Source organism: Ambystoma mexicanum, chromosome 12 (genome assembly GCF_040938575.1).
Source record: "Ambystoma mexicanum isolate Mex_15411 chromosome 12, UKY_AmexF1_1, whole genome shotgun sequence".
NCBI classification, from domain to species: domain Eukaryota; kingdom Metazoa; phylum Chordata; class Amphibia; order Caudata; family Ambystomatidae; genus Ambystoma; species Ambystoma mexicanum.
Window position 1 is genome coordinate 487,820,030 of NC_090936.1, and position 24,191 is coordinate 487,844,220.

General features: G+C 46.7%; 1 protein-coding gene across 1 annotated transcript in view; it reads left to right on the plus strand.

Moving 5' to 3' along the window:
• Nucleotides 1-255: 255 nt before the first annotated feature.
• MTPN (myotrophin) overlaps nt 256-24,191 on the plus strand; it is a 219,552-nt gene continuing 195,616 nt past the window's right edge. The window contains exon 1 of the mRNA XM_069628764.1: nt 256-537. Coding sequence (XP_069484865.1) covers nt 466-537 — 72 coding nt within the window. The 5' untranslated portion in view covers nt 256-465. The remainder of the gene's footprint in view (nt 538-24,191) is intronic.

Here is a 24,191-nt window from a genome sequence, read left to right on the forward strand (position 1 = left end):
AGAGGATCCAGGAGTTGAGAGCTCTCTCGGGTACTTTTAGTTGCTTCTTAATTACAGTCCGGTTTCGCATTTCTGCTGCTTACCGTGAGTTTATTAAGTATTATGTATAGTCGCTAATGCATAAACGTAAGCCTTACGTTTTAAGAAACCAGTGGATTAATATGCAGGTGAAGAGAGCGAAGCGATGGCGTGGCACACAAAACCCTGCCTACGAACAAGATGCTGCTAAACTTCCAGACATTACTGAGTTTCGTTATGCTCTAAGCCACACCCGCCCACGAGCGTTCGCTTTCTGCAGATTCGGCGAGTATAGAGGTTGGAAAGTAAAAACCGGAAAGGGCAGATTTACCCTGTCAGTTGAACCGGAAGCGGAAGTTAGCGGTCTGTCTCTGGAAGCCACTACCTGGTGTGTTCGCTTTCTCATAGAGTCAACGGATACTTTGCTCCGCGGTGTCCTCTACCACCATGGGAGACAAGGAACTAGTATGGGCTCTGAAAAATGGTGATATGGACGTGGTTAAAGAGCAATTCAACGCAGTGAGTATCTCTGTGTAATTGCGGTGACTTTCTAGGGCTGTAAGAGGGCAGGGGATCGGCAAGGTTTGACGCTCTGAACGAAGACCGAATCCCCCTTTCCCACACGCCCTTCCTTCTTTTTAGCAGACACGCACGTCTCTGTCACCATTGCCGCAGTAATGTTTAGTCTTCGTTCATGGACGCACTGAAAGACATCAACTGTTAGTAGCCTAACGTGGTGTTCTAGGGCGCTGCAATGAGGAATAACTTTGCACTGAACGTTTTGAGTCCTAGATGTAGCAGACGGTATCACTTGTGCTTTTTGTCTGCCCGCCCCCAACCCCGTTAGAAGTGTTGATCGCACAGGTTGTTACAGCAAGTATATCAGTCCCTTGAGCTATAATACTGGGACGGAAAGATCTGTCCTGTTGGCTACAAGCATTGCTCTGCAGCAGGTACTTGGACACGCTGCTCTCTATATTGGAACTTTAGTTGACTTATTTGTATTAGTGTTTTTTAACTAACTTATATTGAACATTTTATTTAATTCATACTAGGTTCTATAACGTTATTTGTTTCACTTATTCACGTTGATGTCGGGGAAAATGTAAAGAAAACTCGACTTTGTTGGACCACTCCCTTTGTTGCATGGGCCACGCCTCTGAAATGCACCTCGAACTATTTTTAATGCGTTAGCTACTCGCCCTTAATTAAATCCATTTAAAACAATACATATATAAAGGCGCAGGTGCAACATGGGACTGTTTGCCGTTCATCTGGAGGGAGTAGTCCTAAGAGCTTTGGTTGTCACTGTCTATATGCTCAGGGATAGCAGTAATCTTGCCAAGGTATAACATAAGCAGTGTTGCATAGCAATTTGCTAGGCAACTCTGCAGTTTTGCTAATTTAACAGCACAACTCACCCGACTGTCCTCGCCACCCGCCTTTTCTTTGTTGACTGCAAGTTCAAAGGGGCTAACAGAGAGAGTTTTCAGCAGTAATCCTCTCCTCCACGCCAAAGTCATGTGTGGGAGTGCTAGGCAAGATTTATTTTTCTTCAAATAATTGTAAACCAGATGTAATTGGGATGACGTGTTTATTAAGCTAACTATATCCTGTTGGGCAAAGACCAGCATGTTAGCTTTTTTTAAAAAGCCACTCATGCAATCCTGTTACATAATGCATAATTAGAGTATTGATACTGTAAAACACTGAATTGACTCCATGTTTACAGTAAAGTTTAGGTTACTGTATCTCAATATCATAGTGTGAACTATGTTTCATTTTGCCGGAAAGATGCATCATTCTGATGGGTGAATACTCTTTAAAATGTACATGATCACACTGCCAAATGGTTTTGGCATGTCTAGTTCTGTGACCTGTTGGCTGCATCCATCTTTGAGCCTGGTACTCAACCCATGAGCTGATCCCATGCTCCCTGACATTCTATCCCATCAACCTGTTGCTTTATACGAGGTACCCTTAAAGTGAGATAGCCACAAACTACACGATTCCAACTAGTTTGCCAATTTCACTGCATGCTATACAAGCCACTATGCTTAGTCTATTTTCTTTACTGTTACATAACAAATGCACAAAGCTAACTAGATGTTTACGCAAAGTAGAATAAATAGTTCCACTGTACATCTACAGATCTACTGAAATACCATACACTGTAGTTCACCCCCAGATCTCACTTTACTCTTTGATTATAATTGCATTACATAGTAGTACCTGTAGGAGAGAGATGGCTAAACTGTTTACAGAGTCTTCTTATCATAGCTATTTATTTATTTGTGTCAATTCATTCAGCTAATCTTTTACATTTTACAGACACTGCTCCAGAGCCTGCAAAATCTAATCGCCCACTTGCATGGTAAAGGCGAGTACCATTTAGAGGGGATGACTAACTTTTATTTAGCATTTACAAGTTTGCAGTACATAGCGGCCCTCTGTTTAGCAGTAGTGTGCCAAAAAGTTTTTTTTGTGGTAACGGGCACCATTTTTCAGAAAGCACATTTACATTTTTTCATCTTTTGCCATGAGGTCGAGTAGGCAAACTAAGTTACTCGAGTTGCAGGTCTAACGGAAGTTTAAAGAATTTGAAAGGTCTGACTTCTCTTACTTCAGCAGTATACAAAAATGCGGTGGTGTTGCTCATTTTATGTCTTGAGTACAAATAACGTGTGCTTGCATTACAAATATTAGTACAACATTGCTAATCAAATGGGTTTGTTTGCTAATCAAGAACATTTTAATTTGCCAACTCTGCTAATCAATTGAAACCAAATGTATGCCTTGCTACTGCAGTATTCTTTTCGCTATCGCCCCCTCACGCAGATCCCCCAGTTCTGTGTGCCTGCTGCTCTAACATCCCCCTTTTTATTTATACTTTAGAGGGGCTTTCTCTTCACAGTGTGTGCCTGTATGGAGCTTGTGGAGAGTAAATCGCGGAGGAGGGTTTTGAGGACTGTATTAAAAAGCTCCTTGGAGGATGGCGGCCAGAAGAAGGGGGTACAGAAATAGTCACCTGTGTCTTAAAATAAGCGTAGCACCCAGTTACTTGAACCACGTCTTTCTGCCGTCCAGAATTTTAAGTTGGAAGCTTCTAGCTTGTAATAAAGCCCACCGCTCGCTCCTTTCTATTTCCTATGGGACACAGCTACACCGTCTTACTTGCCAACATTCAATTTGGTGTATTTGTGTGTCGGTGTGTACATATGTGGGAAGTGCCTCCACCTACCAAGAAAAGGGGCTGCTAGGGAAATGGTCAATTAATGAAGACGGCACCCTAATGGTGCACAGATTACCATAATCTGTGTGTTAATAAACATCCAGTTTTTTATATTTCTTATAAAATGTAGATCCAATAATGCTGAAAACTTTAAAGATGATGACCCATACTCAAGAGAAGGCCCTGGCCTGGCTGTCTAGCTCAGCGTCATGATCAAGTCTCTAGATACAAAATGAAGACCAGCTGTATTGCCTGCTGTGAAGTTCTTTGAGGCACCCATGCAGGAGGGCTACCATGAGAGCACTGCATAATCTCCCGTATTTTCTTTCATGAATGACCATGGGCACATAGTCTAGTGTTTTAGCAGAAATACTTTACCAGCACCTCCTGGGGAACAGCAATAATATGTTGTTGCTGAATAAAACCAGTGCTCCTTTTGCCAGCATTAAAAAGATGAGGGGTATTTTTTTTTTCTTCCAGTGACAGTTACCGAGCATTTATGGACTGAAGAAACTATTAACTTCGATAACATACAATGAGGGAAAGTTGGGCTTCTGGATCCTTGGCCTCTAAGAAAACGGACAACCTGCTATGGGAGAGGCTGAAGACCCTAAAATAAGTAGCAAGTCTTAGTTCGGGGTCCTTTATGAACAGTCAATCCCCTACTGATTTCGAAGCGTCTGTCTATCCAGTCATCGTTAAAAATCAAGGTTTTCAAGATCATATCTGTAATGAAGTTTAAGTAGAAAAAATTGTTATGGTTTTATGAGAATGTATACAATTCAGGGTGCTGGGGAGGTAGAACAGCCCTGGCACAATGGGTTGTCCAGTCATTCACAATTCACATGCTGCTCCTTGAGGTGACCACAGACCAGGCATGCTGTCCAATGAAACCCCAGTGATGTCGTAAACAGATCTAGGAAGTCGCCAAAATAAATTACCAAGTCACTCCGCCCAGAGGTCTCATGAGGTACATAAAGACACAATACAAACAAGCTGTGGGCCAAAGGACCATGGGTTAGATAGGCATAACTTGTGTATGACCTCCACTTTTTCCCCCTGGCTTTGGGACTTGGTTACGGATGCCATGGCAGATGGTAGGGTATGGTGGCATGGTATGACAGCAGTACCGGTAGGGATCATAGGGCTACATAGGCAGCAGTTTTCACGTACAGCGAAGGAAAGGAAGCTGAAGGCCGAGCTTGTTGCAGGAATCATGAATTGAGGAGGATCCATTGTCATTAGAAGGTGGCACCTGGAAGGAGTGATCAGTTGGCAATGTGGGAGCCCGGGGCAGAGGGAGCTATGGTAAACCTGCAAGGTAGGGCCGGGCGATTTATCAAGTTTTAGAGCTATATCGATATAGGATGATACAATATCATTAACATCGGGGTGGTTACATTATTACTTGTGCTACCATTTTTTAAATCTATATTTTCATATTTACACTGCTGTTTATTCTCAAACAGGAACCCTGTATTTGCACTTTATTTTGATCAATGTCTTTATAAATAAAGATGTTAGTGGCAACCTGCATGTAGTTGGTGGATTATAACTGAGCATTTAACCCACTGAACAATATTGAGCTATATATCATTCAGCCCAAAAATATCGAGATACAGATTTTGGTCCAAGACAGGCCTCAGAATTTGCTCTAGCCATAGGCTATTGGTAATTGACTCCAGACGAATGAGAAATGGTGTGCTGGGTCTATGTGAATAATTGGTAGAATCAGGATATAGTGTCCAGCAAACCGTTGAGAAGCATGTGGTGGGGCCTGCTGTGAATGACCCAATGGCAGCCAATCTCTGCATATGCTGTGCGTGCAGAGGTTGATTTGCAAGACTGGATTCTAAGAACGAACATTCGTCCAAGTTTGCCTGGTATTTGATCTTTGGACTTTTGGCTTGCCAGCCGCTTGTTGTTTGAACTGAGATGTTGGGGTCACTGTTGGCTCTCGTGGCCTTTGAGCCCCAACGCTTGCAGTCTGCCGTGCCAGTTTCACTTCTCTCTAAATAACTTTTATGGGCAACATAAACTGGCCAAGAAGCAGAGCCTACATGGGGAAACGATTCCACCCACCCTAGCTAGAGCACTGCTGGTGAACTCAGTCATTGAGGCTAAGCCTTTTCTGCAGCGAGTTCTTAAGCTAAATCGATTACCGGCTTATATTCTGAGCACTCTGATCCTGTATCGTAGGCCCAATAATTGAAAATATACTGTATACCAGCTACTAAGTGGTATATCTGGAGTTAGTTATTTGGGCTTTACCACCTGGAGGATTTATACAATCGGAAGGCGTGGGCCCACACACAGCGTTGGGCACTATGTGCAATCTGAGGAGCTGCGTTTACAGGGAAGATAGAATGGCCTTAGAGGTGGACTATGCCGAACCAAGTGGAGCTGTGTTGGCAGCTGAGCCTTCTTTACTTCAGGAATCCCCCAAACACCTGTTGCTAGTCCTCTGGCATCTCGCCACAATAGTTTGTTTTTGCTTGAACAAGGGGCTAAAAACCAATTTGTGAATTATATGGACTACACCTTATCTTCCTCTTTCAAAAGAAAGATAAATGATTATTTACCACTTGGAATAAATCAGAATCTGACCGAAGAGGCAGCCCCCGAAGCACCGGGATCCCATAATTTAAACAATGGCACTATCTCAATTGCCTCGACAGCGAAGTCTCTAGACATCCTATTTTGAAACCAGGATGTTACCAGAAACATGGGAATAGCCTCTTTGGACTAGTCCCGCAACTGAGTCCAGTCCTTCATTCAAATGATTTATTCGAGAGATAAATGATTTATTTGCGAGTGTCTCAGCTGAAACAACAGTAGCGGAGGCGCACCTGGTTGCACCACCTTCTGAAATTACGGAAGAGCCTTTCTCATCGCCAGTCTCAACTGATCCTCCTCAATCAGTGCTTTTGGCTCTGAACTTTGTATTAACTTCTATGGTAAAGATTTTGAGTTACTGAAAGGTGAAGGCCATCTGCAATCAGGCACACTAATGGAACTCGCGAAAGAGGTGGGCAGGTGTGAATCCACCATGGTCGGGCTGAGGACTGCAGTAAATACAGTGCTTTTAGAGAACCTAGCTATAATCAAGAGGGAGGCTTCCGTGCAGTCTACATCTCTTGCCGCTCTTCACGGAGAGGTAGCTACTCTGAACCTTCACGTTTTGGGATCAAATGTGAAAATGTACAGAACGTTCAAATGTGAAAATTGACAGAACGTTCTATCTCCTAACCAGCTTGAACCCCATGGAAACTGCTCCACCTTCGGAAACTCTTCCAGATGCGTTGGATGACTCCCCTCTTTCTCTTTGCACAATGGAGGAGTTCATTAGGCTTGCACAAATTCCACCTGAACCTGATCTCATAGGATCAGGAGCAAAGCAAAAGAGCACTCCTAATGAGATTCAGTCCTCAGCTCAACTCTCAACCGCCGGCTCAGAAAATATCTTTCATGAGATTCAACCAAATAAACCCATACGTAAAACAACAAAGGAGAACGTTGTTCAGCGAGGTGGCCAGAAGAAATCTAAGAATCAGTAGAGGGGGTGGGGGGTGAATCATCATTTCTTTAACGCCACGGATGATTTCGGTCAAAATGACCGAATCCAAATATCCAAATGATCTAACCAACCAAAATTCTGAAAGAAGGTACCAACAAATGTTTGTCCTTCTTTCAGACTTTTGGTTGGGTGTGCCAGTTGGATTCGGTTTAGGGCTGCCGGGGTGTTGCTGCCTCCCCCCACCAACCCCAGATCCCCCAACCCTGCTTACTATGCTGTGAGCGGGGGTTGCAGGGATGTCCCCCACAGTTGTCCTGCAGTTTAAAAAAATAAAGTGCTGCAGGGGTGTCCCCCGCAACGCCCCGCTCACTAGTGACCAGGGGTTGCAGGGGACACCCCTGCAGCTGATCCGAAGAGGAAAAAAAAATGGAAGGACCCTGCAGCGCTGGCTCCCGCTCAGGGAAATGAAAGATAACTAGTGTTGCAGGGACCAGCGAGACGGAATTGAAGTTAAGGGGGTGTGGGTAGGGGTTTGGGCACATCAGGTATTTTCAGGGGAGAAACGACCCAATATTATTTCAAACAAATAATCTTCGGTCGTTTCTCCTTCGAACATTTCCTCTGCAGTAAAATAACCCCAAAACCTATGGATTAGGTCGGTGAAACTCTGGAAGCCTTGTACATCTTGCCACAACCAGCACTGATGAAGGTCCCTAAAAGAAAGGAGAATCCAGAATCGAGGAAAGGGTTGGAACCCGCTCAAGAAACTAGCACTGCCCAAAACCAAGCTGATGTAAGATGCATGGATTTCGCAACACAAACAGATGGCTGTTCCCGTCTCTGTTGCGATACACTTAAACTTCTGAGATTCTGAAAAAGTTCATCAAGATGACTTCGATCTTCTATAGGGGAAGAAATATAATCCAGAGTCCATCAGTCCTGGGCGTGGCCCTCCCCATGAACCCGATACAACTACTACCAGATACTCTGGTCCGAGGAGCTCACAGAAGCATCGGAGCGGCAAATGTTGCTGTCACACCCACTCCACCAGCAGGTGCAGTGTCTACCGCGGGAGCCAGGTTAGGTCCTGTGCGTAATGAAACTGCCCCTCACCCATTTGGAAACTCCAAAATATGGCTTGAAATCAAAACCTCTAAGCCCAGTGGGAAAGGGCTGAACAGGAGCTCCACCTTGGCCATCAAAAAACAAATTCCATCCCTTTGCCTCTTTTCAATGTACGCTTTAGATTACGTGTGCTTCCCGTACGAAACAGACTGGCGGCATTGAGTTCGAAATCTCGTTTGGGGGGTCAAAGCTTTGACTAGCTGCGGTAGAACTGGCGCAGCAGGGCATACTGACTTCAAATTCTCTCCCTGCAAACAACAAGATCAGCGATCAACCCTCATTGAGGGGCCAGACAGAGTGGCGCCGGAGGGCCAGCTGGGTGTTTTACCGACCATCTTGTCTGAATTGTTCGAGCGATTCGGATTGATTGAGGAGCAGCTTTAGTCAATGATCAGATCACGCTCTTTGAGTTGGAATACAATGGGCTCCAGTAGTTTTGAAGAATGCAACCATGTTAAAATATATATTACACGGCCATGGTAGTGGCCGTGTAGTTATGGTTAAGTTGCTAATCCCATAGGAAGAGCACTTTTTGGGCGGCTTATAGCTTTGCCCCCCCCGGACGAATCCATACCAAACTTTGCAAAAAAAGTATATGGCCCACTCTGATTTTTATTTTTTTTGCAAAAGTTTGGTGAGGTCTGGTCCAGGGGGGCAAAGTTATAAGGGGGGTTGGGGGGGGGGGGGGAACATTTCTTTTTTTCCCGTAGACTGGCGGCTTCGTCCCGAAAGCGTGCTTTTGTAAATTTGGTGAAAATCTGTCCATTCGTTTTTTTTTAAACGGCCAAAAAGTAGGTCACAAAAAATTAGGGATATCTATGCCTGCTCCGTGGACACACTTCCTTGTTCGCTCTGCAGACAGGCCACCGATTGGTTAATCGGCTTGCGTCATGTCCACGGACATGCAACATGTTCGCTGATTGGATGGTGAAGTGCGTCAGATTTTTGGAAACGTCTGCCATCTTGGATTCGCGGACAGCGGCTGGTGTCTGCAGACATTGCGTTAAAAACATATTAAAAAACACAACATTGCACTTGTCAGACTTATCAAATAATCTCTGGGGAGGTGAGGGGTGATGAGGATGGGATATGGCTGCAAGAAGCAATTTTTGCCACGAAAGTCCGCGAACAGTACGGATGTTCACGGACACCTCAGCATTACAGGGTTGGTGAAATGCAGTTCTTGGATGCCTTTCAACTTTGGCACCACTTAATGAAACTGCATGAAATTTTGCATTTATATTTCTGACCTGAGGTGAGTATGCAAAGTTTGGTGGGATTTTGTGAAGAGGGGGCAACATTAGAGGGGAGGGTCCCAAAATAATGTAAAGGCTTATAAATGAGGTGCCATTTGATGAATCTACACTTCATTTGGCAAACTGATAATAGATCTTGATATACATGTTTTTGCGAAGTTTGGTGGGATTCTGTCAAGAGGTAGCAAAATTAGAGGGTGGGTCCCAAAATATTGGAAAGGCTTATAAATGTGGTGCCATTTGACAAATCTACACAAAGGTTTGCAAAAAGATTATAGATCTAGATGTTTTCGTAAAGTCTGAATGGATTTTGTCAAGTGGGGGCTAGGTTATATGACGATTGTATGTGCATACATTTGACACTTTTGAAAAAATAAAACTTCGGTGGATTTCCAGCAAACTTGCGTAAGGAGCATTGGCATGGACCTACAAGAATGGTTTTGCAAACGTGCCAGTGTTTTATTATTTGACAAGTGTCATTATGTAGCTACAAAAAATAGCAGTATACCTTTAGTGACTGAGGGGTAGCCTGTGGCCAGGTTGTCCGGGTCATGATCCGGACAATCTGGCTACTGGCCAATTCCCCAAGGGACAAAACATAGGATTAAAGTGACCATGTCCACCTGGGACTGGCTTTGTGGTAAAGTTATTCGAAATTAGGATAGATTTGAAAGGGAAGAAAAATATGCTTGTGGTAATATGGTCATAGGGTTCCCTTTTTGCCTTCTGCAGGCTGCCATCGAAAGCGAAGAGGGGCCCTGTATGGAACCCTAGCCTGCTGCTTTGGGAACCTAGGGTGCTAATGGCCTTGATTTCCTCCCCTCTCCCAACCCCCCATTTCAGGGGCTGGAATAATGGTCCAGAGACCTTGTTATCCACCCTTGCTTCGCTTGGGCTGATAACTTGGGCTGCTGGGCCAGTAGCCACCGTTTCAGTCCCAGGAGCGGAGGATGAACACCACAATATTCCCATTCGCATAACACAAAATGGAAATGTTGGAAAATCTTATTGAGTCTATGTACTTTACTGAGAAATAATAAAGTAGATGGAGTCATGTATAGTAATTTTTTTTTTTAGTTTTATTTTTTAACTTTGAAAGGTGGTTCCTAAAGGAATATGGGCCTCGTTCCGAGTACGGCGATAGGGGGTTACCGGCACCGGTAAGGATGCTGGTGCCATTAACCACCTACCGCTGCATTCCGAGGTCCCTTATCGGGTCCCGCTGAGGGCGGCTGGTTTTTGCTATTTGCGGGCCCGTTTATTAGCTCCTTCCCCCATTCCCATTGAGACTTATGGAGGCTCGAATGGGGAATGGTTTTCGGAATGGAGACTTACCGGGTCCGCATAGGTCGGAATGTCCTGGTAAGTCCCCATTCTGACACCACGGACCCGGACACGGGTTTGAAGGCAGCCATGGTGCTATAAGCACCATGGCTGCCTCCAAACCCGTAATGAAGCCCCCCATGTCTTTTGTTGTTTTTGGATGTATTTATTTTGGCAGGAGAGCTGAGAACGAAAGGTGGGTCAGGAGAGCTGAGAACGAAAGGTGGGGAGGGAAGAGGAACCAAACACTAATATGGAGGGGTAGCTGGACAAGGGAAAATTTTGCGTTTGTGTTATTTCTATGGTAGGGGGCAGTGTTTATCATGTTCCTTGATTACAGCAATGGTGGTGGCTCTTGGGGAGGAGAATTGGCATTAGCTGATGCCAATTTAAGATAAATAGAAGTTTTGCTAAAAGTATGTACTGTGTACTAGATTGTTAATGGACAATGAGTAGGAATAGCTGTTGGAGCTGGGCAAGGGACATTTTGAAGTTGAAAGTTCCTAGAGCAGTAGAAGATGAATTTTTGAACTGTCCACGAAGAAGAGATCTTATTGTGAAGTGCGGACGGGTTCTCGGACATGTCATCATGCCGCGCGCAAGCGTGTCATGTGGCACTGTCCAGAAGGTCCACTATGAAGTCAGATGTTGGTAGACGTCTACGGATGCAAAACTAGTTGAAATAGTTGCAAACAGTGTATGGAAGTGTTAAAAATGATTCCAGAAGGTGGAAATGGCAGAGTTTTAAGGTGACACTTTGTAAATTGGACACAAACATTGCTATTTTGGGTAAGTATGATATTAGTAAGTTGTAGGAAAATAGCATGAACTGGTAAAAACCTATGAGATTCAATGAAAAAACTTTGTTAAAGGGACGTTATGGCTTCAAGTAAAATCGAAAAACCCCAGAAATTCTCCAGTTATGGTAAGCTAAACCACCATAACTCGCCCCACCACCGTGCATTGCTAAGACTAACACCCAGGACATCAAAGATGAAATCACAAATGTCATTGATGACATCACTGAGGACATCACATATCTGGGCCACTTGTTTTTGTTTGACATACATAGGCAGGTGGTTTTGTTCACTGGCAGTCAGAATAATAAAATTGAAAAGGTGCTATATATCTAAAACGTTAACCTTGTCATATGTTCTTTGAGTTCTTTCCTTGGGGTTTGGTCTCGGCTCATGGTGCACATACATGGGGGGGGGGGAATGGTCAGGCCTCAAACGCACTTCATTTGTATACATAAGATAAACTTTAATGTCGAACATTTTCTGATGATGCAGTTTCTTTGTTATTTACTTTAGTTTCCCTGTATGTGCCTCTGACTTGTATGCATTGTGGTTCTTAATATGTATTGTGTGTACCAGCACAAGTGTTGTAAGTCTTGGATTGTTAGCTAGTTATTACATGTTTAACATTACTCAAAACTCTGATACGCCAGCATTCATTATTGTACTATCCAAAATTACAAGATTATAAATGGTGTACTTTTGCTGCAGTCATTGCCTATGTTTATATATGGTTAGGTTTCTGTAAACGACAACACTCCAATACAATGATATTCGATGAGTACATTCTTTAATAGATTGAGTAGTTTGTTAAAGGTATCTGCATCACCCCTGACATCTTGTTACCAACAATATAAACCTATCTCCTTGTAGGGACTTTTCATCAAAATGTATTTCACATGTGATGTCATCAATCAATGACATTTGTGATGTCATCTTTGTCCTGAGTGTTAGTCTTAGCACTGCGCGGTGGTGGCGCGAGTTATGGTTGTTTAGCTTACCATAACTGGCAAATTTCTGGGCGTTTTCGATTTTACTTGAAACCATAACGTCCCTTAACAGTTTTTTCAGTGACTTTCAAAGGTTTTTATTAGTGCAACTTAACGTCCCCTTAACAAAGTTTTTTTCATTGTGTGTGTGTATATATATATATATATATATATATATATATATATATATATATATATTTTTTTTTTTTTTTGTTTTACTTTAGATTTTTATTAGCATTTCAGACAAACAATAAGGACCATCCGTACACTTCTTCTTGAATATTAAGACTCTCCTTAATAAACTTAACATTACTCCCTTCCCTTCCTCGTGAGGGGCACTCGCCCTTCATTTATCAGCTCTCGGCTGGTGACTACACCACCTTGTGTTAAAGCGTTTGCCAGTGCTCCTTTCCTCAGAACACTGCCCTGCCCCATTTCTGCCTCTCCCCCTCACAAGCTGCTCGGAAAGGGCCCAATTTGTCATTCACCATGGCCATTTATTTATCCATTAGAAACATATTTTCCACTTTTAACAGTCATTCTTCTTTGTTGGGGATCATTGGGCTACCCTTCCCATCTGTAACATTGTCTCCCACATTCTGGGTTATCTGTATATTTCCAAGTCTCTCGTGGTAAACCCAGTAACCTAGTCAGCGGGTCCTGTGGGAGTGTTTTCTCTGTAACCTCGGCCATCCACCCCTGCAGGTTTTCCCAATATGTTTGTATCTGAGGGCAATGCCACCACATATGGGCCCTCGAGCCTATAAGGCTGCACCCCTTCAGGCATCAGGGGGAGGCTCCTGGGAACATTTTGGATATCTTGAGGGGGTCCCTGTGCCAGCCCTGCAGCCCCTTGAAATTATGCTCCATGTCAGATGTGAAAAAATTCCTGTGGAATGCCATCCTGAAGACCTTGCCCCATATATCGTCCGTGAGTTCCTCTCCCGCTAGGTAGTTCCAGTAGTGACGGAACCCTTGTCTCTCTAAGTTGTTGGTGTTGATTACTTTATACTACTTGGATACCGTCCCCCTCCTTGAGCCGGCTGAGTCGGGGGCTCTCTCGAAGGGGGTTAGGAGTCTCTTGAGATTATATCCCCATTTGCGGTCACTCGGGAGACCCTTCAACATCAGAAACTCGAATACCATAATCATATAGGGGTCCCAGGGCCTCAACCACCTCTTCGTAGGCTAGGAACTCTCCTCCCCGGAATAATTGCCCCGCCCTTTCCAAACCTTTCTTCGGCCAGTTCTGTGCATTTTGGAATCCCCGGTCTCCCAACCCGAGTACTGGGTCCCATAATGATATCATTGGGGAGGGCCACGTACAAAGGTATCCTGTTTGTGCGTCCTTCCTCCACAGGGACCACAGTAACCCTAGCCTGGGGTAGTCGCATAATCTACCCGAGATGTCTTTACGTGGTGCCCACAGGGGATCCCTTACTTTTTTGTCCAGATCTTCTAGGTAGGTCCAGTACGTACCACTGTAGTCTTTCATGTGCTCCAGGAGGACCCGGAGTTGAGCCGCTTTGTGATAATGATGGAAGTCCGGGAGGCCGAATCCCCCTAACTCCCTGGAAGGGCGAGGGTGGCTCTTGGTTCCTGAGGGCTTGCCTTGCCAAATAAATCTCTGTACTGCCGATTGGAGGTCTCTAAAGATGTTCTCGGGAACTTTCGTGGGGAGGGCTGTGAATAGGTAAAGTAATCTTGGTAGAATATTCATCTTCACTGCCTTCATACGGCCATTTGATGAGAGGATCCTACTGCCCCATTGTGTTAGTTCTGTCTTGATGTTGCCTTATAGGGGATTGTAGTTGGCTGCAGTGATGGGAGATCTTTTGGGACACGGACACCTAGGTACCAAATTTATGTTTTTCCGACCCTGATCCTGTGGAAAGCGGATGCAACATGGATATAGATTTATTGATTTATCAGCCCAGAGAAGGCCCCAAAGGTGTCGGAAGTGCATATATAAGTGGGGAGAGAGGGCATCCCTGCCTAGTGCCCCGGGTAAGGTTAAAGGAGGCCGTAAGCTCCCCGTTTACTTGTACTTTTGCTGTGGGGGCTCTGTATAGGGCAGCTATCCATTTCCTCATATGCTCCCCCGAATCCCATCTTTTGTCGGAGGACCATCATGTACCACCATTCCACTCCGTCAAAGGCTTTCTCCGAGTTGAGGGAAAGCAGGCTAGCATTTAGGTCCGATTCCTGGACATGGTGTATAATGTCTATGTTCTTCCGGATGTTATCCGAGCCCTGGCGTCCACTAATGAACACCATTTGGTCCCCATGGACCAGGGTGGGCATAATCCCCACCATCCGTTTACCAAGCACCGTGGCCAGAATTTTAACGTCTGCATTGAGTAATGATAAAGGCCGGTATGAGGAGCACTCAGTCGGGTCCTTTCCCTCCTTTGGTAATACCACTATTATGGCCCCCCATTGTCTTGGGCAGGCCCCCTCCCCCCACCCCCCCCCATAAGGACTGCGTTGAAGACATTAGCCAGGCAAGGGTAGAGCAGAATAGTTTATAGAATTTCACTGAAAACCCATCCTCCCCTGGTGTCGTACCTCCCTTCATCGCCTTAATCACCTGGCCAATGTCATCCTCCATTATGGGGGCCTCTAGGTTCTCTGTCGTGTCTTCAGCCAGACTGGGTATTGAGATCCTTCCCAAGAAATCGTCAATTAGGGTGTTACCGTCAAATTCAGATTTGTATAGCTTTTCGTAATACCTTTTAAAGGCCCCACCTATGCTTGGGGTATTTGTGTCTTTTACAAATTCTTTTTTTTTTTCTGGCCTTACCTCGGTTTCCACGGCAAAATTTTGTCTGCTCTATCCCCCTTCTCGTAATATTTTTGTTTGAGGAATTGGAGGCTCCTTTCCGTTTTGGACGGTAAGAGTCTTTTTTGCCCCCACTTGAGTCCCCCGAATGGTGGCCTTGAATGCGTCCCATAAAATATGTGCACCGACCTCCCCGTTATATTTCAGTTTAAAGTATTCTGTTGTTTTCTAGCATCCGTTTTGGCAATTACTGGGTCCTTCAACAGGGCATCATTGCATTTCCATCTGCCTCTTCGCTGTCGACCCGAGCCTCCCATTAAGGTGATCCTTACCAGATCATGATCAGACCAGGGGACAGCGTCCACCCTGTGGTCCTTCACGTGGGCTGGCAGGGAGTTGTGTACCAGGATATAATCAATCCTGGAGAAGGTCTCGTGAGTTTTTCGAATAGTAAGTAAATGGGCCACCGCCCCCCCCCCCCACACCGAGCTCGGGGAACATGTCTTCCAGGCCCAGCTCACAGGTAATTTTGCAGAAACTCCAGGATATGGGGTTGTCTGTGGCCTGGAGGGAATGGGGTGGCATTCTCTTCCTGTCTCTCGAGGGGTCCATTGCCATGTTGAAGTCCCCCTCCTACAATTAAGGTGCCTTCTACAAAGAGTTTTAATTTGTCCCTTACCCCCTCCCAAAATGACACCTGACCTTCATTTGGACTGTATACCACCGCTAGGGTCAGTTGGGCTCCATGGAGCTTTCCTTTAACTAGTAAGTAACAACCCTCCGGTTCTTTAATTGAGGCCTCCGTTTTGAAGCCTAAATCGCTGGCCATGATGATCGCCACCTCCCCCTATTTTTTTTTTGTTTTTGTTTTGTACGAGGCGTGATACCTCCCCTTCTACTTCAGTGGACTGGCTCTTTTCCCTCTCGCCCAGCGAGGAAGACCAGGTCTAGCTTGGCCCTTAATTCCCTCCCTAGCAGGGATCTTTTCGTGGCTGAGTTCATTCCCTTGACGTTGTGGGAGCCTATCTCCAGTACCGGCAGGTCGTCGGCCATTCCCAAGATCGAGATTGCCTCTAGGTACGCTCCTCTGACCTTTCTTGACTAGTTTATCCCCCTCTTGTAAAGCTCGATGTGAGCTTGAGACCACTGTTTCCCTTTGTTTGCTCTCCACCCCCCCCTTCCTCCCCCTCTCCTCTTTGCCCCGGGTGGAGCCTGACCCTCCCTCCCTTCCTCCCTCTGTACCTACCAAACGGTCAACAGTAACTCCCAGTGTCCCCTTCCCCTGCGCCCAGCGAAAGGTTTCGACCATTCCTGGCGCTTGATTGGACCACCATCGTGGCTGCCACGGCCGGGCCTCATAACTCTTTGAGCCCCCTCCAACCCCCCTTCCCCTCGTTGATGTTGCACTTTCGCCAAAGCTCCCCTATTGACAAAGCTTGCTGTGTCTTAGATCAGGACATCGGGCACTTTCCCCGGTCAAGTCCAAGGCCCCCGACATCTGTCGGGGCTTCTCCGGCCTCTATCATGCGTCGGGGGAAGGAGTGTTCTGTTTTTTTATTTTCCTGGATCCGGGGATCCTTCTCCTGTCCCTCGCATTTACTTTTCTTTTGGATCTGGCGGCAGCTTCCCCAGTGGGTTGTCTCTGGTCATCGGGGGAGTCTACATATTCTTGGATTGCCCCTCTAATGTAGTCCTCTGTGACCAGGCGGGGTTCTCTGGCCCATGTATTCTAAGGACCGAGTGAAGTGATTGCCCCAGCGGTACTGCACCCCCTTCTCCCGCAAGCATTGAGTCAAGTGGAGGCACATCCGTCGTCTGGCAAGCGTGAAGGCTGATAGGTCCTGGAAGATCGATAGTCTTGCGTTATTGTACGTTATGTCTCTGGCTTTCTTGACTTCCTCAAGGGCTTTCGGTTTCTCGTAACAATAATGGAAGTACACCAGGATGGAGCGGGGGTCCCCCGCCTTGCCCTCCCCGCTCTGTATACCGTGTCTATCGTGGGTTCTGTGGTCGCTTCATTTCCAAACTATAGACTAATCACGTCTCTGACCACCCAACAAATATCCCCTCCGTTTCCCCGTCCACCTCTGGAATGCCAAATAATCGAAGGTTGTTCCTCCTTTCCCTGTTCTCGAAAACGTCCATCTGCGGGGCTCTTCCTAGTTTTTTTTTCTAGGGGGGGGCCAGTATTGATTTGTGCCTCCAGGATAATAATAGTGTATTATTATTGATTGGACTCTAGTTGGTTGAGCCTGCCTTCTGCTTTTTCTGCTCTTTGGTCCAATTTCTCCAGCTTTTGGTTTGTGTGTGAGCGCATTTATTGGATTTCCCACAGTACGGCAGCGAATCCCCTTTCCATGGTTTAGGTGTCCTTCATCAGGTTCCCTGCTTGATCCATACTGTTTACCACACCCCGGCTACCTTGGTCTCCAGGAGTCTCTTGGAACCGGAATTCCTGTAGAGCTCTCTTCCAGCTCATGAAGCAGCGTTGTGCTTGCCGAATGTGCGATATGGGTGTGGGTGCCAGCCGGAAGGGATGTGGCCGGTTCTGATGGCTGCTACTGAGTGTGGATAGTCCTGCCTTGTTTTGGAACTTAGGGCGCCCCCACCAGCTGAGGCTCCTAGGGGCCCACAGCCTGTGCATGAGGTGGGTATCGTTTTCGGTGCCCTTGGGGTGGGGGGTGGGGGGGAAGAGGACCATGTGCACCCAAATTCCTGGTAGTCTTCTTTTTTATTTGTATTTATTTTATTTTTACACTCCCAACTGGTTCCTGAGAGATGTTTGTAGGTTGGAGGGGGGGTGGGGGGGTTCTTCCTCTCTGACGTGGACTCTCACCTTCTGGGGGCTTTGTGCCCTGGGTGCCAGGGCTCGAAGGCTGTGGGTTTCCCAGGGGTCCCCTGGGTGGGCACGTGCCCCGAAACTGAGTCCGTGGGCCACCACCCAGGAGGGTCCAGGGGCCTCTGCCAGCTCTGTTTGTGTTCCATGTGCGTTCATTGGGGTGGTTCCCTTTCAAGCGTCGCGGCCTTATCCTCTGTGTACTGTGTCAGCTCTCCTTCCTCATGGTTGGTGGGGCCTCTAGGCAGGATGTGGGGGGCGGCTTGCACATTCCTGAGGTTCTCGCCCCGGGTGTAGGGGTGGCAGTGCAGCCTGTCGCAGCCCACAGTTGGAGGGTCTCCCCTCCGGTCTTTCTGACCTCCCCCAAGTTCCGTGGAGTATGCATGGGCCGGGGGGGGGGGTTTATGCGGACGTCCTTCTCATGTAGTCTCATCCCTTTCCCTGGGACCTGGGCTTAGGAGGTAACCCCAGTGTTGTTCGGTAACTGGGGGTCCCTTGGAAATGTCCAGGGTGGGCACTTGCCCCAGGCCGGAGCCTGGGGGCCACCACCCAAATGGGTCCAGGGTTTCAGATGCCCCCCGTTCATGTCAGGACTGCTCTGAGGCAGGAGGCCCGGCGGTCAGGACAAGGGTGTGTGTTTGGTGGGTGTTCTGGCCCCCTTTTCTTTCACCAATGGGGCTTCCCGTTCCAGCCGAGTGTGTGCAAGGCGCCCCTCTTTGATCATCCGCTGTGGAGCGCCTTCGTCCTCGCAGGTGATATTCAGAACCGCATAATGCCTCACTTGAACCCCCCACCCCTAAAAAACCTGTCCTCCAGCTAGATTGCGCTTTACTATGTGAGTCTGTGGCGAGGGGCACCCCCGGGGGGGGGGGGGGGGGAACCCACGCGGACCAGAGGCCTGGGCGGGGAAATGTGTCACGTGAGAGCTGGTCCCCTGAATCCCCCTTGTGGGCCAGAGGCCAGAGACTGCGGATGCTTGCCCTGGCACGTGGTATTACTTCGGCGGTCCTCAAGCTTGCTGGAGGGGGGGTGGGGTGGTGTCTCGCCGCTGCTCCCTTTCCCCGTGGCGGGAGTCCCCTCGCTTCCCTACTGTGGGTCCCAGGGAGGGTCCCCCTCCTCCTACCGTATCGTGCGGAGAGGCCGCAATGCTTCGTTGTCCGCTGTGCCTCTCCCGAGGCCTTGCTGCAGCTATCGTGCAAATGGGTGTCTGCTCTCTATCTGCTGGGACAGGGCCTCGGTTCCTCTCCGCTGGTCCACACCCGTCAGGGGCCCGCTCTTCAGCACTGCGTTGGGGGGGGGGGGCCCGATTCCCTCCGGAGTCTACACACAGTCAGTGCTGCTTCCCTCCACTGCGCTACTGGTGGTTGCGGGAACCTTGTGAGTTCACTGCCTCAGTCTGGCCGGCACCCCGGTGTGCTGCCGGGGTTCCGCTGCCATGCCTCCCCCTCACCAGCATCTCATGCGCTGCGTTGGCTGTGCTGGGCTCACCAGGTGGCCCCCCACTATATAACACGCGGGGTCGCTGAAGCCCCGTTGGACATCAGGATTTTTGTCAGCATGTGCAGGGGGGTTCGTCCCACACTTGCAGCGCTCCATTCTCCTTGGGTGGGGCTGTTTGGGGTGGGGGGCGGCGGCTCAGGTCCCTATTTGCCCAGCCTGGCGGGAACACAGCGCTCAGGCAGCAATAACCTGTGCTCCCCCTGGTGGCCTCTAAAATATATTTTCAGAGAATTTGATCTGGTGCTGTTCCAAGAGACATGGATGTCAGAAGTCTTGATGGCTTTACTATTGTGGAACAGAACGCTACACACCGGAACAGGGGCAGCCCGTCTGGCGGCTTTCTAATAGCTGTTGGGAACTCAATTCTGGCGAATCTGGCAAAAATCCAAGTCGAAAATCGGGGTATTTGTGCTGCTTGTGTTGGGTGAGCGGACACATGTGTTCCCTGACTTTGATAGATGTCTACTGGAATGCCGCAATTTGAATCCTTTGAGTTCTTTGAAGATTTATCTTCTCTCGTCTCTGTGGTAATAAGAGTCGGAACACAGAAATAATACTGGGTGGGAATTTGAATTCTTCTTGTCTTCCGGCTAAGGCTAACGCCAATGCAAATATGACAGCGCCGTTGAACGGTGGAATTTCTGGCTGAATGTAATCTGTTCATTGTGAACGGATGCATTGGGGAAAGAATGCAGAGAACGCAACATGGTCCAATGGTCACAATAGCTCAACGATAGATCATCTGTTCTTCTCAAAAGCTCTGCTTGATAGCTGTGATAGATTTGAGATCATTGGACAGAAGTGACCATAAGATATTGACAGCTAGTCTTGATTTGGGAACTCGGCCAGCCCCAGATATTTATAACATTCCCCTGGAAGTGAACCATGGGGGAAACAGGGAGGCGAAATTCTGGAGACCGAACTTCCCTACATCTCAAAACTCCAGCGTTATGTGGGCCAAGTGGAAGTCCTCTTATTTAGGGCTTGTAATCCCTTCAACATACTGACCTTATTTGGGGTCTGGAAGCCCCTGATTTGATGACTGTAAAGCCTGGGGCTCGTCATCAACATGAATTTGATGAACTGACTGATTTGAAGAAGAGCTATTCGACCACTTAATCGACTTGAGATCCGCAGGTCATAGCTCTTAAACGAAAATCTTTCCAAATGACTACAGGAACTGCTGCAAGGCCCCAACAAGTTTTGATATTACTAAAGGATGGGGGATCTATGCTAAGGGCCCCTTGTACTCTACTACAAAGGAACCTAAAATTACGCGTGAGACTCCCAAGATTGTATGACCCGTTAACTAAAACGGCATCAAGTAATGCTAGTACCGGTCCTTGCAAGAACAGCCACTCCCAGCACCCTCTTCAGCTCAACAGTAGACTCTTCTGAGAGCCCACCTTTGCTCCGAAATTGAAAAGCACAGCCACTACTGTCCAAACCAGTACAGTCGGGGATAAAGGGTGCACTTATAAATGCCCGCTCTATGGTGGCCCTCGCAATAGATATAGCAGACTTACTCCAAAGAGAAAATATAGATTTCCTAGCTATTACTGAATCCTGGCTCCACCCTGCAGCTGATCCAACAATTATGCTAGCCATCCCAGATGATTACACCCTTATAAGACTTCATCGTACCACCTTCCGAGGTGGAGGTCTCGCCATAATAGCCAAAACTAACATAACACGGAGACTCTCTCCACTTCACAACATACTCATGTGAATCACTAACTGCCAAGTTAACCATATCTAATTCGCAGTCTGTATCCATCCATCCATTTTATATACCGACCTCCAGGCCCTCTTGGATCCTTTTAAAGAGGACCTAACAAATATCCGGCCGAACAACCTTAAGAACTCCTCACAGAGCCTCATACTAGGAGATTTTAACCTTAGTTTCAGCGACCCGTTATACTCTAATGCCACTCTAATAACTCCTCAGAGGAATTAGTATTTACCCAAAAGATCACAGGTCCTACCCACATCAAAGGAAGAACCCCTACCCCTGGTCTGACCATCTAATTATGTTCTCCCTAGAGGCTTCATCTCCCATGCACACTGACAGCATAGCTCCAGCTGTCCCCACCAGAAACAAAAGAAACATTACTCCTGAAAACCTCATCCCTCCCTGATTCTACCCACTCAACTCTATTTCGGACCATACAGATCCCTTCACTATGGTAGATATGTACAACAAAGAGATGTTGTTATCCCTTGACTTCATAGCACCACTGAAGATGGGGAAAGAGCAAACATGTGAATACCTGGTTCTCTCCTCACCTAAAAGCTATTAGACAAGAAGAACAATGAGAACAAATCTGGAGGCTACACCCATCAGAGAAGAACGAGAACAATTTGAGTAAACTAGCTTCCCTCTACAAAAAAGAAATCATCCTTGCCAAACAATCCTCCTACAACCTCGGAATTTCTCAAGCTCAAAGAGCTTTTTATAATTCTGAAAGAAGTAGAAGCCCCCATCCAAACCCCGGACTCTTGCCTCGAGGACAAAAACTGGTGCACGGGTATACAAAATGCTCTAGCCAATAAAATTGCAACCTTGCAAACTAAGATCAATAACAAAAAAAGACACACTTCCCACCACTTCCAAATCCAGTAACACCAATGCGCCAGCGCCGCTGTCTATTTTACTCCACCTTACGTGTCTATTCCCCACTTCAACTTTCGCAAAGTGTCCACTAGAGGTTGAAAAAGTAATCCTTACTCTCAAACTGTCGAATTGCCATGGCGACTTATGCCCAGCACAGCTCATAAAAGATTCAGCTCGTGAACTCTCCCCTTTCATCACCAAACTAATAAAAGCATCCTTCACCTCAGGCACCATACCCAATAACTTGAAACAATCCTGGGTCCTCCCACTCCTTAAACAAAATATAGACCCCTCTATCCCTACTAATTACCGCCCTATCACCACAGTTCCATTCCTACTTAAAATCCTTGTAAAATGGCATACTTACAAATCCAACATTACCTTGAACTCAACCACCTTCTAGGAGTCCGACAGTCAGGCTTCAGACCCCAACATGGAACTGAGGCTGCGCTTATAGATCTTAAGGCACAAATGGATGAGCTGAGAGACGAGGGTAACACCGCACTACTGTTGCTCCTTTATCTCTCAGCTGCATTCGATCTGTTTGACCATAGAATTCTCTGCAACCATTTAGAGTCGGCAGCCCACTTCTCCCAAGAGGCAATTGACTGGATTCAGTCGTTTCTCAACAACAGAATTATGTGAGTCTTCTCCCCGTTAGCAGCTGACTCAATTCCTATTACCTGTGGTGAACCACAGGGCTCGTGTGTGTCTCTCCTACCCTGTATAACATCTTCACAAGGTCCCATTTCGATGATCTTGATGGTCTGGGTATCACCTATACGAACTCCATGCTGATGATACTCAGATCCTCATCCCGCTGACTGGGGATTATGACAATGATTTGGCCTTTGTAAATAGAGTGTACCTCATCACCCAGGCATGGTCTATGCCTGAATGATGACAAAACAGAACTCCTCATCCTAGGCACGATACCTCGGCTCAACAAACTAGGCCAGAACTATTCCTCATTCGAAATCGACAATAACAACATTGCCGTAGCTAAGGCGGTTAAAACCCTTGGCTTCCATCTTGACTCCACATTAACCTTTAAAAAAACAAGTAAATGCTATGGCCTCCGCTACCTCCTAGACCTGCAAACTTATTAGAGCAGCCGAACCTTTCCTTTCTTCTAACAACTGTATTACATTAGCTAGAGCCTTGATCCTGTCCAAGTTGGACTATTGCAATGCTCTCTACGTAGGCCGTAACAAATGCATTACAATCAAGATTCAGATCTTGCAAAATAATGCACTAAGAGCATCCCTAAGTCTCCCGAAGAAAGCCCACATTTCAGATACCAGAAGATCTGTCAACTGGCTCTCTACGAAAGACAAGATCTTCCTTAAATTTGTCTCTCTGACTCACAAATGTCTCCACCAGTCTGCCCCCCAATATCTTACGAGATTCACTAGACCAGCATCCTGCCACCCTTCTAGAAAGGCTAATTACAACCTTCTACTGGTGCCAAGATTAAAACGTATTATGACTGGGGGGGAGCAGCTTTCCTGTCAAAGCAGCACAACATTGGAACTCCCTACCGCTATCCCCAAGGGGAGACCTTCCTTACGTACAATTTAGATCTAATCAGTCTCCTGGGGGCAACCAGACGTGGTCTCCCTCTCACTGTGCTTAGAGAGGCATCAGCTTCACCTCACTGATGATCCCCAACAAGGGTGAAACACGTGTATGGGGTTGCTGGTGGTACTCTCGTTCAGATTGGAATTGCCATTGTATTTCGGTGCTGGACTGCCCCTGGGCAGGACAAAGACTGATATGCAAATGGATATTACCCATCTGTGAAAGGCACAGTGAGTAAAAGCAGTGGCTGCGAACTCTCAAGTGGTTAATAACCACTGAACAGGTTATCATGTCTGTTCTTGCGAGAGAGGGGCGCCCGCTACCTTTGTAAAACTAGATCTAATCTTATCCTCTGGATTAAGGAACATGACAATTAAGGTACTTTCACTGATCTTCTATGATCAGCTATAATATAAAATGTGTAAATTGTGTATATGTTATGTAAATATGACCCATTGTATTCTGTTTTAATGTTGTTGTGTCCAGTACTGTAACCATAGCTGGACCCCATCCACAGTGCTTTATGTAACCTAAGCTACACAATCCTCTTGTTGCTCTTACGCCCTGCTACCTTTGGGTTAGGTGCGCATTACAAATAATAAAACAAACATGTAAGAACAA